The 17,169-nt window shown below is 38.2% G+C and overlaps 1 protein-coding gene, 1 long non-coding RNA gene and 1 other non-coding gene across 5 annotated transcripts in view; 1 reads left to right on the forward strand and 2 right to left on the reverse strand.

The window, feature by feature from the left end:
• Positions 1–3,633, reverse strand: part of LOC102152333 — a 104,378-nt gene extending 100,745 nt beyond the window's left edge. Inside the window, exon 1 of the long non-coding RNA XR_005355308.1 lies at positions 3,470–3,633. This is a non-coding gene — a long non-coding RNA (uncharacterized LOC102152333). The remainder of the gene's footprint in view (positions 1–3,469) is intronic.
• The window catches only part of USP6NL (USP6 N-terminal like), a 169,500-nt gene that overhangs the window by 82,693 nt on the left and 69,638 nt on the right, over positions 1–17,169 (forward strand). Inside the window, exons 1-3 of one of the 3 annotated variants that reach the window (XM_038530139.1) lie at positions 5,961–6,068; positions 14,390–14,457; positions 16,465–16,547. In XM_038530139.1, the coding sequence (XP_038386067.1) occupies positions 6,002–6,068; positions 14,390–14,457; positions 16,465–16,547 (218 nt within the window). In that variant the 5' untranslated portion in view covers positions 5,961–6,001. Of the gene's footprint in view, positions 1–5,960; positions 6,069–14,389; positions 14,458–16,464; positions 16,548–17,169 lie in introns of those variants that run through there. The other 2 variants (XM_038530140.1, XM_038530141.1) reach the window with 2 other exon arrangements.
• LOC119870537 lies at positions 2,060–2,168 on the reverse strand. Its single transcript, XR_005356213.1, has one exon. It is a non-coding gene; the product is annotated as a U6 spliceosomal RNA (small nuclear RNA).

Consider the following 17,169-nt stretch of genomic DNA (forward strand, 5'->3'; position numbering starts at 1 on the left):
TTTTGTAGCATAAAGGGCAAGAATACAGGCTTTGTGGCCTTCCAGGTAGGAGCTTGAATTGAGGCTTTGATACTTAGGTAGCTTTGGACAAGTTGGCCTCTTAAGTTTCATTGGCTTCTTAAGTTTCATTTTCTCATCTGTACAATGTAAATGATAATAGGACTGTTTGAGTATTCAGTGAGATATTGTATGTACCTAGCACAGTGCCTGCTGGGTAATAAAAGCTCAATAACGTGAGCTATTAATAAGCACATTCTTCCTTCTGAGCAGCCTTCATTTTCACTACAGCTTCTGGCCAATTTTCTCTTGAAAAATACCTCCTTGGCTTCCTATTGATGGGAAGCCATCCTCCCTCAGCCTCTTGCCCTGATTTAATGCTACTTTGAGGATCCCTGTGGACAGATTCTCTTGACCAACCTTTGTTCATATGCTTGCCGTTTCATTTATTCAAAGATTACGTGGAGTGATTAAGAGCACTCTGAGGCCTTATTGCCTTTGTCTGAGTGCCACTTCTACAACTTCAAAGCTGTGTGATCTTTGCAAGTTAATTAACCCAACAATTTTCTTATCTGTTAAATGAACAATAATGATACCTACCTCAAAGTTTGGATGTGAGGTCATTACATGAAATAACATACATAAGATGTTTAGATTGTGCAGAATGAATGCTAGGTGTTATTATGAACCAGACTTAGTTGGTTATTTATTTTATCTGGTCTCCTGATCAGTGACTTTCATATGTGTATAGCACTTTTCGGTGTTTGTTATGTAAAATAAATCTCACTTATACAAGACACCCTAACACAAAATTACTGTCACAGTAACAATGTAAAGAATACATGTTATATTAAACACACATACAAATGTGAGATATGCATATATAATATTCTTGGGATTTGTTAGGCGTGTTGGTGAATGCAACTCTATGTTATGAGAATTTTTTAAAAATTTTTTTATTTATTTATGATAGTCACACACACACACACACAGAGAGAGAGAGAGAGAGAGAGAGAGAGAGAGAGAGAGAGAGAGGCAGAGACAGAAGCAGGCTCCATGCACCGGGAGCCCGATGTGGGATTCGATCCCGGGTCTCCAGGATCGCGCCCTGGGCCAAAGGCAGGCGCTAAACCGCTGCGCCACCCAGGGATCCCTATGTTATGAGAATTATGTGGTGCTGTGCTTGGAGCTTAGGGCACCTTTTAAAAAAATTATTTGAATGAATAACAGCTTTAGTGTGATATGAACACCTATATTTATTATTTCCCAAGTTGCTGGCATTCAATGACCTTATATTCTTTTTTCTTTCTTTCTTTTTTTCTTTAAGTAGGCCCTATGCCCATTGTAGGGCTCAGTGCAAGGCTTGAACTCACAACCCTGAGATCAAGACCTGAGCTGAGCTTAAGAATCTGACACTTCAGTGACTGAGCCACCCAGAAACTCCTCGATGGCCTATATTCCAATTTGAACCTAAGGGCCATTCAGGGACCAGATCATACTTGCATGGCTCATACTTTTTAAAAAATGTGTTAATGCGGTTCTTTCTCTGTGCTACTGTGTCCTAAGTGATACTGAATTCTTGTTATTGTATGCCATTTTAGGCACAGTTTGTTATTTGCATATTATTTTTGATTTAAGAAGTGGAAAAGTTACCATTGGGTTGAGAATAGGGTTTGCCAAATTATCTGTGGAATTAGTTATGTGCCACTAGGGTGGACATTCTATGAATTCTCTTCCATCCTCTTTGTCTTCCAAGTGATCTACAAGAATCTGGTATAGTTGCATCATTTCTTGTAAGTACCCATTGGGCTGGATTCAACATGAACTTGTAGTGAATATAACTGTACATTCTTACAGTTCTGAATGAGCTGAAAGAGTTGTGAAAGTCAATTAAGTGAAGTAGATTCAACAGAATTCTTTCCATAATCATAGAAATTAATTGTGAGGGCATGTAAGTTAGTATCTACTAAATGCATAAAGTGTTTTAGCAGAGTTAACTTTAGTATCCATATAGTGATTTGTCTGTCAAATAGTTTTGCAGGTTTTTTGGTTTTATTTGTATGATTTTTGGGACTGCTTCATGGATTTGCATGTTGTCTTTGTGCAAGGGCCATACTAATCCTCTCTGTATCATTCCAATTTTATAGTATGTGTGTTGCTGAAGCAAGCACTGCATGTTTCTTGAACATTTCCTATTATTATCCTGAAGCATACAATTTAAAATGTAATATGGGAGGTACAGTTGCTTAGGATCACAAAGAATATTTCATATAAATAGTTCTTGGACTCTACATTATTGGAGTCCATTTTGGACAAATAGTAGACAAGTTAGTGTGGTAAGTTGAGAAGACTACTAGAAAGCAGAAAGCACTGGTTAAGCATCCATAGGAATCACAGATTTTCTTTCTTTCTTTCTTCCTTCCTTCCTTCCTTCCTTCCTTCCTTCCTTCCTTCCTTCCTTCCTTCCTTCCTTCTTTCTTTCTTTCTTTCTTTCTTTCTTTCTTTCTTTCTTTCTTTCTTCTTTCTTTCTTTCTTTCTTCTTTCTTTTTCTTTCTTTCTTTCTTTCTTTCTTTCTTTCTTTCTTTCTTTCTTTCTTTCTTTCTTTCTTTCTTTCTTTCTTCTTTCTTTTTTTTTTTGATAGATTTGTTTCTAAGAAATGTAAGGACTAGCAGAGATGAGAAGAAATAGAAAAAGATTATCCATTTGTACTTCAGCAGTATAGCTTGGTGGTTAGAAAGAAGGCTTTGAAGTCAGACAGCCTTGACTTTTAAGTCCTGCTCTGCTGCTTACTTCCCATAGAACCAGAATGCCTTAACCTCTCTGTACCTCAGGCTCCGCATAAACTGGGGGTATACATACAACTATCCGAGTAGGCTGTGTGAGGATTATATGTGAGATTATGTGAGTAAATGCTCAAACACAGTGTCTGACACATAGGAAACTCTCACTAGACAGGTTATAAAGTATCCACAAACAAGGAGTTGTTACCAGTGAGTCTTGTGTCATCTTCTGAAACAATTACACTGCTGGAAAAGCAGCTAAGGTATAATCCTGAGTTTGCCAGCAACTGTAGGCGGATTTAAATGAGTAAAATGACTCATGAACTTGTCTTGGTTCTAAGTATCTGTTGTTGGCAATTTTCTCATTCAACCCTGCCCCCAAATGTGGGAGTTGCACTCATATTCAACAACTAGTAATTATGCTTCTCATCGGTAGTAATGGTATTTAAATATTGTTACATCACTCCATATCCTTTTTCTTTATGAATCACTTTACACATAAACGTAGGAGTTTCTAGTCTGATCTGGGGAGTTCTAGGGAACCAGTAGTGATACTGTTTCTTCTCCTTGAGAAGTGAGACACAAGAGACCCGTGGATGAAGATCAAAATATCCTCTGCATTGGCTGATCTGAGGACATGACATTCGATCTGAAGTGAAAGGGCTTATTAGCCTAATTTGACTGAGACTTACCCCCTGGATGACTAGCACAGCTGAGCAACTGCAGGCCTCCCCTCAGGACAGGTGCCTTCATGCATGGAGAGTAGACCAGAGGATATGCACCCAGGGTGGCTGAGAGAAAGAGAGCAAGGAGCTCAACCTAGCAACCTCAGAAGTCCTTCTGCCCGCATGAGAGGGAAGAGTTCTGGGAGAGTTCTAGAGTGTTCTTTTATTTTTTAAAAAAATTTTTAAAAAATATTTTATTTATTCATGAGAGACAGAGAGAGAGAGAGAGAGGGGCAGAGACACAGGCAGAGGGAGAAGCAGGCTCCATGAAGAGAACCCGACATGGGACTCTGTCCTGGGACTCCAGGATCACGCCCTGGGATGAAGGCGGCGCTAAACCACTGAGTCACTGGGGCTGCCCTGGAGTGTCATTTTAGCTAAAGTGTCTCCACATGGACTTGAAGCGTGATGGTAGCACATTTAGCCATGTGAACAGGACCTTCCTGTCAAGAAAGTGAGGCTGCAAGGTTCTATGAGTAGATTGGGGAGTTAGGTAAGGAAGATGTGAGGAGAGTGGACTGGAACACAAACATCCCATACAAGTCTCTGATTTCTTTCATTTTTCAAGAGGCTCCTCCTTTCTCTCTCTTCTCTCTCTCCATATCTCCTTCCTTCGTTCCTTCCTTCATTCCTTCCTTCTTTCCTTCCTTGATGGATATGAAGGACTTGTAAGTAATCAAAAGTGCTAATCAGAAATAGATTGTGACTTCTCATATCTGAATTTTAGAGTCTTAATGAAATTTTTGGATGCTACCTTGAAATAGAATAAAAAAACAAAGCTGAGAATCTTTAGTAAAGGTATACTTTTTGCAGTGAAAGTATATCTGGAAAATAGCTTAAAATCTGTCGGAACACCTGGGTTGAGTCCCTTGAGGGTCTGACTCTTTTGGCTGAGGTCATAATCAGGGTCATGGGATCAAGCTCCACTTTAGGCTCTATGCTCAAGGTGGAGTCTGCTTAAGAGATTCTCTCTCTCTCTCTCTCCCTCTCCCTCCCCTTCAGCACCTCCCCTGGCTCATGCTTGCTCTCTCTCTCATAAGTAAATAAAAGAAAAATCTAATTGTTAAAAATAAATTGATATATTAAATGTTTAGCTGGTTGAATAGTTCACAATAGTAGTGAATATTGAGAAGTTATTTTTATATTTTTAAGAACTATATGGTGAGCGTCTACTATGTATTAGGCACTATGGTAGATAACTAGAGATACTACAATGAATAAGATAAACTGTCTTCTGTTCACGGAACTTACAATTAAATAGACATGTCAATAAATATATTCAATATTATGTGTATGAGTTTGGAAGCACACTAGAACAAAAGAAGCAGTTCTCCCTTATGACAGTGGGCTAGAAGCAGGCTATAATTCTTGATTAAATTTGAGAAAAACATTATCTTCTCAATTATAGTAAATCTTTGTCAGTAATTGTTTTTAGGACTTTAAAAATTATTTTGCTTCCTATCTTTCTAAAAATTAGGAAGCAAGTAATAGAAGCTTGCCCAGAAATTATTGTTAATACTATATTTTTAAGTATCTTCTTAGTTATGGAAATATTAAATACCTTGCTGATACTGGGTACTCTGTGTTTAAAATATTAGAGCTGTGCCCTGTTTTGAAAGATCTTAAAAGTATATGTTTACAAACAAAATAAAATAGCCAACCTACCAATTATAAAATGTTGATCTGAACATTTTAGGGTTCAGGTCAACCCAAAAGGGAGACCCAAACCTAGAGAACTGTGGGGGAGACTGTGAAAGGGGTGCTTGAGATGGCAGTTGGGAAACCAATTGGAAGAGAATCACTTGAGCAATAGCTTTACAAAGGTTACTCATAAAAGCAGTAGCTTTACAAAGCTGCATAAAAGCAGTAGCTTTACAAAGGCACACATAAAAAAAGGCTGGTGGTTACAGCTTGCTTTGGCCTGTATAGCACTGTAGTTCTGTACAGGTCCCCTGGGTCTCTGTGAAGGAAAAAGGGAAAGAGATCAAACCAGGACAACTTTGCTCCCTCTCTCCTCAGCCTCACCTTCCTGCCTTGCTGGGCAATTTGGCTTCTGTATAAGAATTTGAAGGAATGTGTTCTGCAAATTTATTGAAAAAATTTAAAACTACTCATTGAAAGCATATAGTAGAAAGAAAATATTAATACCATGCTGATAGTGACATAATAGAAATACTTTGAGTAGAAAGATACAAATCATATTTATACTGATAATTAAAATCTAAAATTGAAGAGCATTTAAAGTTATTATTTTGAATGTTTTTATGGTATCAGACAATGCATATTAAGCCAAAGAAATATGAAGCTATTGTATGGATACTTGTGCGGCTGTTTTGAGACCAGATCTGGACATTTCTGAGGATTTTGGGTTATGGCATTGGTTCTTTCATATATTGAACTTCTAACTTTTGGCTGTCCCTTCCTTGATCATGATTATTTATAATAGTTTTATAATTGCAGGTATGATCTGAATGTTGTCTTATTCCCAGTGAACACAAGATGGAGAGAAGGAAGCCAATGACTTCTAAGATGATTAACTCTAGTGGAGGGAGGAAGAAAGAGAGAAGTAGGTTTTTGGGGTTGTACAGTTATTTATAAGACATTAATGTGGAATTAAGTGAGTTATGAGAGATTGAAGTGGGACTGGGCTGGAGTGCAAAGGAATGTTTGGATTATAGATGACCTCCTAGTGGAGGAAGTAGAATGAACATGAGGAGACACTGGGTTAGTTCGTCTCACAAGGACCGGCAGGTGGTGCTTTTGGCTTTGGCTCCCAGAGTATCCTGGCATGTTGTTTTAGAATAAGCTTTCTCCAGGGGGAGGGCGGGTATGTGGAACTTGTAGGTGCCCCCATTTGATGTCATCTCACACAGAATGACCAGTTACAATAAGTGATATTCCAAGTTCTCTTGGGACTGGTACACCTTCCTTTATTTGTTTGTTTTTAGTTACATTTTAGTTACCTGCTTAACACTGCTTACTCCTCCTTTGAGCTTTCCTTCCAGCCTTGGATCTAGAGCTTGACAAAATAAATGCTGAAGTTTTTAGCAGTGGTGCCTATTAAGACTTTACCATTAAAGGAATCCTTATTTTTGATATGTCTTAGTCCATGGCATGCTAAGAAAGTGTTCAGGGCAGCCCCAGTGGCCCAGTGGTTTAGTGCCGCCTTCAGCCTGTGGTGTGATCCTAGAGACCCGGGATTGAGTCCCACGTTGAGCTCTCTGCATGGAGCCTGCTCCTCCCTCTGCCTGTTTCTCTGCCTCTCTCTCTCTCTCTCTCTCTCTCTCTCTCTCTCTCCCCCCCCCCCCCCCTCTCTGTCATGAATAAATAAATAAAATCTTAAAAAAAAAAAAAGAAAGAAAGTGATCACAAATAACTGAAACCATTGCATAGGTACCCTTGGTGCTGAGGGCCTCTTTTGGTTGAAAGATGCTCTGGAATGAAGGAACTCAGATCACAGAGGACAGTAACTTACTCAAATTATTTCAAGAAAACAGCATTATCTGAATTGAGCAGGAAGTGAAAGCCACTGGGAGCTGAAGCATGAAGCAGCTTCAGGGAGAGGTCCTTCTGTCTCTTTTTTTAGACTGAAATGTCTCTGTGTTGGAGATTGTGCTCTGCACGCCAGGTACTGTTTTCCTCTCTGCAACAGCTGCTTTTTCTCAGCTTCCTGGTAGTTTCTGCTTCCCGTTTTTCTGCTGCCTTTGGTCACCAATGCCTGGGAAGCTCTTTACCTCACTATGTTTCATCTTTAAATCCCATTAAAAACAGACTCTTATTTGGTCCTGGTTCCCATCCCTTCTAGAAGACTGGCTGAATTAATTACATGGACCCATTGAGAGGCTTGACAGCTGTGGAAAAGGCGGAGGTAGATTTGTTGAAGTACTGGAGCCAGGTGAACTCTGCGTCCTGTGACAGCGCTGTTCTTGGTCATTAGGCACTACAGGGGCAGTGGAGGCCATAGGAAGGTGGGGATGCTGCAGACCAGGTCATGGAGCTCCTGCTCCTTCCCTCCAAGAGGCAGCCACTGAGCCTTTATTGGCACATCACTGGGTAGATCTACAGGTGTCGATATGCACAATCTCCAGGAGGTACTGTTAAATGAAAAAGAGTAAGGTGTGGCATTATTTATAGAACGCTTCTAGTTTTGGGCTAGAAAAGGGAAGTTGACTACTGTGTGTGTGCACATGCGTACATGGAGGTTCCTGTATCGTGCGGAGAATGTTTTTTGTACGTCAGGTAGCTGCTTTTAGGAAAGAGGCTTAAGTTTGGAGTCAGGTCTATGTGTGCACATCAGAGTTCAGTTTTGGACACTTTGTCTATAGTTGATTGTGATCAGTAAAAGCCAATAAAGTCCTTACATAGAATAATATCGATATCATAAAATAATGTCGGTATCATTTACCTCAGTCTCAAATATTATGATGTGTGTAGGAAGGAAGTAAAATCCTGCTGTTGAAAGTGTCGAGGTCACATGAATTCATTTCTCCTGTATGCCACCCAGTTCAAATGTACAAATGCCCTAAATGTACGTTTGTACTGTGACTTTTATCACTTTCTGTGTTGCCTGTTCTGAGATTTCTATCAGTCCTTTCACCCTCTTTTTGGAGTCTTTTATGTATACGCTTTTACTGTATCACTAATAATATTCACTCTCTTCCTGAAGACACCTAGTTTCCCTATTCTAATGTAGGCTGGCTACTCTCTTGGCAACTACATAGTTGGCATCTGGAAATGTCTAATTTTAGTGTCCTAAGATTTCATGGATCCTGTGTCTGCCCCTCTTTTTGATTCTGTTTAAAAAAAAAATATTCTGGCACTCGTTAGAAAGTAAAGAAGACTCTGTTCAGGATGATTGCAGTTAGTGTGGGGACTGTCGACAATAGGAAAGGGAGATCAGGCTCCCCTCCAAATGCAATAAGGACAAATGGGGTTCATAGCCAACAGACAGAGTAAAAGATTCAGTAGGTAGAGTGACATCAAGGTTATGGAGGTCCTTGCTACACTGACTGAAGAGGGTTCTGGGTAAAGGTATGCCAGGGTGACCAGCTGTCAGAATGTGGGGAACAAGGCGAGCCAGGGCAGAGACAGGCTGAGGCCTCGTCAGGAAGAGGGTTAGGAGTGTGTGACTGAAGTTTGGAAAAGGAGAGAGTCGCTGTCAGTTCTTTCTGTTGTCTTGTTTTTCTGTAGTGTATTCTCAGATTTTTTTTTTTTTTATTCTCAGATTTTTTAAAGAAGAAACATTTCATAGGTAGTGAACTTTGAATCATTGTATTGGTTTCCTATCCCTGCTCTTACAAATGACCACAAACCTGATGGCTTAGAACAACAAAGATTTATTCTGTTAACAGTTCTGGAAACCACAGTCTGAAATCCGTTTCACTGGACCAAAGTCACAGGTGTCAGCCTGGCTGATTCCTTCTGGAGTCAACAGGGGAAAAATCTGTTTCCTAGCCTGTTCTAAGTTCTGGAGACCACCTGCTTTCTTTGGCTGTGACCCCTTCCTTCCTCACAGCACTCCGGTCTCTTACTTCCATCATCACACTTGTCTTACTTTTATAGGGTGCTTTAGGATTACGTTGGCCCCATCTACATGATCCAGGTTAATCTCCCCATCTCAAGAGCCTTACTTAACTGTGTCTGCAAATCCCTTTTGCCATATACATTCACAGGTTCCAGAGATTAGGATGTGGACATCTTCTGGGTGTGTGTGGGAGGGTCCTTCTTGAGTTTAGCACAACTCATAGTGTCTAGAAATGTTTTTATGTTTTTCTTCATGTGTCATTGATAGTTTGGCTTGGTATAGAAGTCTAAGTTGGCGATGATTTCTTTTTCTCAGAACTTTGGAAATAGAGTTTTATTATCTTTTAGCTGCTAAGAAGTTTGGTACTAGTCTGATTCTCATTCCTCAGTATATGACTTGAAAGTTTCCCCTCTCTCTAAGCTTCTGAGATCTTTTGCTTATATCAAATATTACAAGTGTCTTAAGCTGAGTGTAAACAATGCATTAGTGTCCAGTTAAGTGTAATCAGTGTTCACAAGCATGCCTCTAACATGGCTGTTATAATTACAAAGTGGTTTCCAAATTGTAGGCCCTTGTCCATTTGAAATAAAGATCACTGAAGGGAACTGAGAAAGAATAAATAGAATAGAATAGAAAATTTCACAGTACCACACTACAGTAGTTGCACGCACTGTTTCACGAAGCGTTTCACAAAACATTTGTTTGATGTGTATATGTGTGATGTGTTAAAACTTTCTAAATCCTTCCAGAATTTAACATGTATTCACTTAGTGTCTGAAACAGAAGCTGAAGTATTCATATTAAAAATTATGTTAAGATATACAACATATTTGAGGAGAATGTTCCTACTTAGCTTTAGTTTGGTGTTTTCTATAAAATTTTTCTTTGTTGCTTCATGACAGATTTCATTAAAAGTAGTAAGCGTGTGGCTAATTTTGCAGTACAAGACGAAGGCGTGTTGTAAAGCTGCTTGTTTCAAGGCCCTGTTTGTTGTCAGATGGAATGCTGGGTGTAGGCTGGTGTGGTTCATACTTGGGACTGAAAGACATGTTTTTACCCTCAACAAACATCATCTTTGTTGGACTATCTGTAGACCGTGTAACCACAGAAAGGTCTTTTCTTCTCCCCTAGAAACGTTTTCTTTCTTATGCTTGTTTCACAAATAGTTTAAAGTAGAGCTGCCTTCCACTTTTGAGTTTCAGTTTGTTCCAAGAATGTTTGAGGCACCATCTAACACCCCTGGTGTGCTTGAGAACTGTAAAATAAGAATGAAATCTTGGAGTAGATAAGTTTGCTCTATGAGGACTGAAGCTGCCGTTAATTCCCAAGGCCGGACTAACTGTCTAACAAAGGGTAAAGTACTTCTTACATTGGAATAGTAGATTTATATATAATAATTAGCTGTCAGAATGTACACTAGGAAAAATGTCTGTTGTCAATTTTGATTTAATGGATTGAATTTGAAATTTAATAACTTTGACTTGCTCATTACAATTTGGGATTGAGTGATACTAAACTACAGTGCCTGCTTTAAAAAAAAATGTCATTCAGGAGGATGCTTGATTCCTAAAAGTTCTTGTGTTTAATTTTTTAAAAGTATTTTATTTATTCATGTGAGAGAGAGAGAGAGAGAGAGAGAGAGGCAGAGATACAGGCAGAGGGAGAAGCAGGCTCCATGCAGGGAGCCCGACGTGGGACTCGATCCCAGGCCTCCAGGATCACTCCCCGGGCTGAAGGTGGCGCTAAACCGCTGAGCCACCCGGGCTGCCCAGTTCTTGTGTTTAAAGGGGATTAGAGGCCTTTTTAAAATGTTATACTTGTCAGTTTTTAAAACGCTTCATAAGATGCGATGGCTGTTGTTACCTTCCATTTATTTGTGCTCAGATATGTTTTCCTGTATACTTGGAATATTTAATACAATGTCTTTTGATTTTTACTGCTTAAAATATGCCTCTTTTCCTTTGGAATGTTGTTGTATTAGATGTGAAGTCAGTAAAAATAATTTGATTTAATTTGGCTTGAGTAATATAATAGAGATTTTTAAAATTTAATAATGACTTGTGATGTAAGTACTGAGTAACACAACTGTCATTGTTTAATAGGTGCCTGGAACTTAGTGCACACTTGTGCACAGACACTAGACAGCTGTTAAATACCCCTTTGTGGTCAGTGTTTTAGGGCAGACTCTCTGTTCTTGCAGTGGAATTTCTAAATAAGCACTCAGAATGAAGCCAAAGGGAGGATTCTAGTGTAATTCTTAATAAACTTCCCAACCATAGACCAGACAGTATGAAATATTATATAACTAGAGTGAATTCCGCATAGGGATATTACTTCTTACTCCAAAGATGGTTGCCTCACAATGTAGATTACTAAGTCATGTCTCTACACTCCATGTTGGGAAGAATTGGCATTTACATTTAGTCTCTTCAAGGAAGCACGTTTGGCTGTATTTTATAAAATTAGTGCTTTTTTTTAAAGAACCCATTTGTCAACATTACAGAATTTTCTCCACGGGGAATTGTAGCAATAAGAAATTTCTAAAGGAATGTAGAGATCCAGAACTTACTTTGTTTGATTTAGAGCCATGTCAGCTACTCTAATCATGTTAAAGTACATGATCTTTCTCTCATAAAATTAAGATACAGTTTCATCCAGTTACAGTACAACTTCTTTTATGTAGTTAGGTTTTCCTTTCTGGAAATCTCTAGACTGGAGAGGATCTGTAGAAAGCTTTCTTATAGTTCACCACAATGGTGCTTTCTTGGGATACGTTGCATCTTCTCAATTCCACACTGTTTCCAGTTCTTGCCTTTATACTTTCACATTTTTTCATTGTTAAGTAGGAAATAGGGTGGAGGCTCCTAGGACTGATAGCAGCAATGAAGGTCTGGTATAGAATACATTCAAAGAATGTACTCATGCATTGAATTTGGTCTGATCACCGTAGATATTCACACTTAGTTGTTCTGATAATGGAAATGGAATTTAGTACATAGTCAGCTTTCCTAGTTCAAGTTTAATTTCTATTAATTTGCTTTTGCTACCCCTTTGTAAAAGTGGAGTTTATGTTGTGAAGCTGGGCAACAGAGAGGGAAAAGGGGGATGCCTGGGTGGCTCAGTGGTTAAGCATCTGCCTTTGGCTCAGGGAGTGATCCTGGGGTCCCAGGATCAAGTCCCATATTAGGCTCCCTGCATGGAGCTTGCTTCTCCCTCTGCTTGTGTCTCTGCCTCTCTCTCTCTCTTTGTTTTTAATGAATAAATAAATTTTTAAAAATCTTAAAAAAAAAAAAAAAAGAAGAGGATAAAGGACTCGGTCCATAAGTCTAGAGTAGGGTAATAAATATATAATTGAATTGATTATCCCAGACTCCTGACTGTATTAGTTCACTATGAAAATCTAAATGAGTCTGCATTTTTGTTATTTTATTGAACCACTATATTATTTATTCACTTTTGCCCCAAAGGATAGTATATTGATATTTTGTAGTCTGAGAAAAGCAGTGACATAAACATTTTTTCCCCAGATAAACTTTTTAAAAATTTACAAATTCCTATTTTTCCCAATTTTTACTGTTATATTGATGATCTCATTGGCCTAAATCCCTAGAGGTGGAATTGTTGAGATATGCCTGTTTTTGAGATTCTGCAGACATATTACCAAATTGCTTTTCACAAAGATTTTTATATACTGGTTAACTCTCACCTTAGAGTAAGCTACCCACGCTGTTGTCAACATTGAGTAACATCAATGCAGTTTAGATTTTATTTTTAAATTTTAAATTTAGATTTTATTTTTATCAGAGCTATACTTGGTTTCAAGAGTCAGCAGTCTTGTGCAACTTATTTTGAAAAATAGCTGACTGCCATACTCCTCCCGCCTCACAGCCCACCCCACAGAAGTAACCACCTTCCATTCCCCAGGCTGATTCAGTTTTTGTTTTCGTCTCTAGTGCTAGATGGCAGGCCTGTATTGCCCCTTCATGGTCTCCTGCTGTGGAGGGTGGAGGGCGAAGATGTGGTTACCTTCCCTACACCCAGCCTCTTCTACACACGTGCAAGTCCCTTCTATTCCTTCAGGGGATTAACTCCTTTCCTCAGCTTTCTGTTTAACCCCACCCCTCCCTCTCCTCAGGAGCTACCATTTGCTGGGCCTTTGAGGAAGGGGATTGAAAGAATCCCTGTATTAGTGAGTTTCAAGAAGAATGGATATAAAATATATGTTCCACCTGTCATCTTTCCCCGGAAGTCTTTTCTTGGGTCTTTAGTAATCATTTTTATAAAGTAATCCTTAAAATTATGGGCTGTGGAGTCAAGACTCTATGAATTTGAATCCCAGTTTTGCTCTTTACTTGCTTTTTGACCTTAGACAAGTTGGCTGAAATCTCTAGGCCTCGTTTTTTCGTCTGTGTGATAGAATTCATATGATATCTATTTTAGGGTGTCATTGTGAGAAATAAATGTGATAAGGCATGTAAAGTGCTTTTCACGGTATCTGCTGCCTGGTGATATCTTACTATCTGCCTGGAAGTTAGGATACCGATAGGCTTGCGGCTGCAGTTGTTACTCTTGGGAATTTCTTGCTCATGGCCTTTGCCCAAATTTCCAGTGGAATGTTTGTCTTTTTCTTCTTGATAAGAGGTGCTTTTAATGTAGTCTGTTATTGGTCTTTTGTTTTTCTTTACAGTACTTGGGATGTGTAATCATATGCATACTATTTCATGTTAACGATGTCTGCTGCTGCTGTTCTCAGATTTGTGTTTCTCAAAGATACCTGGTGGTAGTAAGACAGAAGGATATATGTGTGTGCAATAAAATTGGAGATTATCATAGTAGTTGAGACAATTGATGAGGAGGACCTCAGAGGCTAAATGAAGTAATTATTTTCATCATGTAGGGGAAATAATTTTTTTAACTCCTTAAGTATATCTTACATTGGTTTGTTTTGTGGACAAATTACCTCAATTTATAAAAGCCTTCTTGAATGTTCTTCTCCTCACATACCCAGAGGGGTTTCATCTGAAAACTTAGAGCTTTCAGTTTGTTTCTACTTTAATACTTACTTCTCTGAAATTAGATCCAAAATTGATTCTTGAGGGAAGATTTATCATCTCCCCTAAGTTAATGACATGTTAACAAATCTTTTTTTTTAATATCATATATACTATTGAAATGATAGATACATTGATATCTCAAAGTTGTAGTTACAGATATGTAACTTGGCCTTTTAAGTTTGATTTTGCTAGTTTGTCTCTTTAGGCAGTACCAATTTATTGTTTTATTTTTGTTTTCTCTTAGTTTTATAATTAATTAACTTTATGGTTCTTTAAATAATGGTTCATCTAAATTTGATCTCTCCACAGATTCGGACCAGGATGTAGCACTCAAACTTGCCCAGGAGCGAGCTGAAATAGTTGCTAAATATGACAGAGTAAGTATTTATACTTACTCTTTGAGTAAGTTTTATTAGAAAAAACATATAAATAGAAATGGATTTTTTAAGAGCTTAAATTATAGAAGCAGTTTGTTTATTTCATGTGACAATGGAAGTCATCTTTTTTCTCTGACTCATCTCCAGATTTTCTCTACCTCTTTCCCTCTGCTCCAGCCACTCTGGTCTCTTGTGGTTCTTCCACCACACCAGGCTTGCTCCTGTCTCTGGGCCTTTGCACTGGCTATTTCTTCTGACTAGAACCCTTGTATTCTGGATATTCTCATGCCTCATTGCCTCACCTTTCTTAGATCTTTACCCAGATGCTGCCCTCTTAGTGACATCTTCTCTGACCCCCCTTCCCCAGCACTCTGGATCCCTGTACTCTTTATTTTGCACTATAATACTTACTCTATCAGCATACTTTGTATTATACTTATTTTGGTTTTTTTTGTCTACTCTCCTGGAATCTAAATTGTGAGGGTAAGGATTTCTTTTGTCTGATTTACTCTTGTATCCAAAATACCTGGAATAGTTCCTGACTCATGCTAGGTATTCAGTAAATATTTGAATATGTCAGTATATAGAATTAAAGACCCATTTTATTTATAATTTATATATGCTATTAAAATTTTAACATAGATCTGAAAATTTGAACTTATGCATTATGTATAGTCTCCCTTAGTATTTTATCTCTATGTTAGTTATGGAATCTGGTTTTTGATGCCCTAGAATATCACAGTTGTTGACAATTTACATGTCTCCTCATTATTACTTTACCTCCTGAGGTCTGCAATGGGTTGTAGGTGGTGATTTATAAATGTCATGTTTTATATTTGTATCAGTTGCATGTAATTTCATATCTGTTATTTTTGATTATTTGAGAGAATAACAGGAGCATGAAATTATAGAAAGCCATCTGGACAGTACCCTGCTCCCAAGGAGGCATGCAGGCAGGCAGTGCTTCACTTAATAGTTACCTTCCTAGAGTTTGTTTTTAAACTGATTATTTGGAGCATCACAATTTCCCATTATTGTGAATAGGTTTTAGGGTAGTCTGTGAAAAACCTAATTAACTTATTTAACTGCTTAACTAATATAAAACCAATAGAACTGTCATTTCAATTATGCTTGCATGTGTTTTTTTTCCATGCAGTCAACACTTAGTGACTAGGCTAGCCCTCATGCAGTCATTGATCAAATATATGTAGATAGAGGGGTCCACAAGACAGGTAGGCATTGAGTTTAAAACTTGATGGATTGCTGTAGACATCTGAGGTTCCTCCTCTAATTAGAACTAGTTAACGGCCTCAGCAGTATAGAGAGAAGAGTAGTGGGTTGAGGGCAGAGCACTGGTAGTTAAGAGGGACCTATAAAGACCCATTAGAAGAGTTGGATGGTATGAGGAGAAGCAAGAGAGGCTATGGGAGAGAGGTTGAGGAATGGGGAGTGAGCAACACTTGACAAATGCACTGAAAAGAATCTACTAGGTAAGAACTGAACAGTGTCCACTGGATTGGACAATGACAGCTCATTTTTGACCCTGGCAAGAATAGTGTCACAGTAGCTGTGAAGTAAAGAAGGAGACAGAAAGGTGAATAGCTTACTGTACTGAGGAGTTTGGAGGAAAAGGCAAGGAGTAGTTCTTTTCTAAGACATGTTTAGTCAAACATGTTGAAGTTTGGCAGTTTTTTTCTTGAGTCACTTTCTTACCTTTCTTGCTCTGTCTTACCCAGTTGGTTTCTCACACGAACCCAAGTCTGATCAGGACTCCACTGCATGTCATTGTTCTGTCATACAGGATCTTCTGAAGCTTGTAATTGGGAAATACGGATTCTATTGCCAAAAGTAGTTTGGTTTTTTTAAAGTTAATTTAGGGTGATAATGCCTCATTTCTAACTCATTATTAATTCATAAAAAATACTGTTCTGTGGTCTGTTTTGCGGTCTGTTTTGCATATTCAGTTTTATCAATTCCCAATAATACCCTTCTTTATCTCCATTACAGGGACGAGAAGGTGCAGAGATTGAACCTTGGGAGGATGCGGATTACCTTGTTTACAAAGTTACGGACAGATTTGGCTTTTTACAGTAAGTTGCATTGACTGAAAGCGAACTTTTTTATTATAATGTTTTTATGGTGACCTATTATATTGATTTTCTTTATTTTTAATACCATACCTGTGAATAAGATTCCAGGACGGGTCCTGCAGTGTGCCTTTTGTTTTTCAATTCCTGGCATTTTTAACCTCTATGATTAACATTGAGCTATAGTTAAGAATACAGTCTTTAATATTTGGTATTTTAGTAAGAACATAAAGTGCAAAAAATGAGTTGTATTAATAATTTAGCAGAATTAAATGGAAATGAATAACAATTTATATTTCAAAAATAATTACAAAACATTTCATTTTATGTAAATGCATTTTAAAAATAATTAGCCATTAGAACTTCAGTGTTATGCAGCCTAAAAATGAACAATGAAAGGAAATACTGTTGATCTTTCCCATAGTTATAAATGCCTTCGTGTTATTGCTTCTCAAAATTAATTCCATTTATCCTTAGTATGTTATATAAAGAGTTGAGAGAGGTCTAGACTACTGTAAAGTAAAGTGGCTAAAGTGATTTTGATTCTTGAAAACATCCTGCTAATGATGCCAGTCTGCCTGTTCTAGTTCTGTGTTGTTTGGGCAGATCCCTTCAGGCTATAGTT

The sequence above is a fragment of the Canis lupus genome, chromosome 2 (assembly GCF_011100685.1).
Source record: "Canis lupus familiaris isolate Mischka breed German Shepherd chromosome 2, alternate assembly UU_Cfam_GSD_1.0, whole genome shotgun sequence".
Classification (NCBI taxonomy): domain Eukaryota; kingdom Metazoa; phylum Chordata; class Mammalia; order Carnivora; family Canidae; genus Canis; species Canis lupus.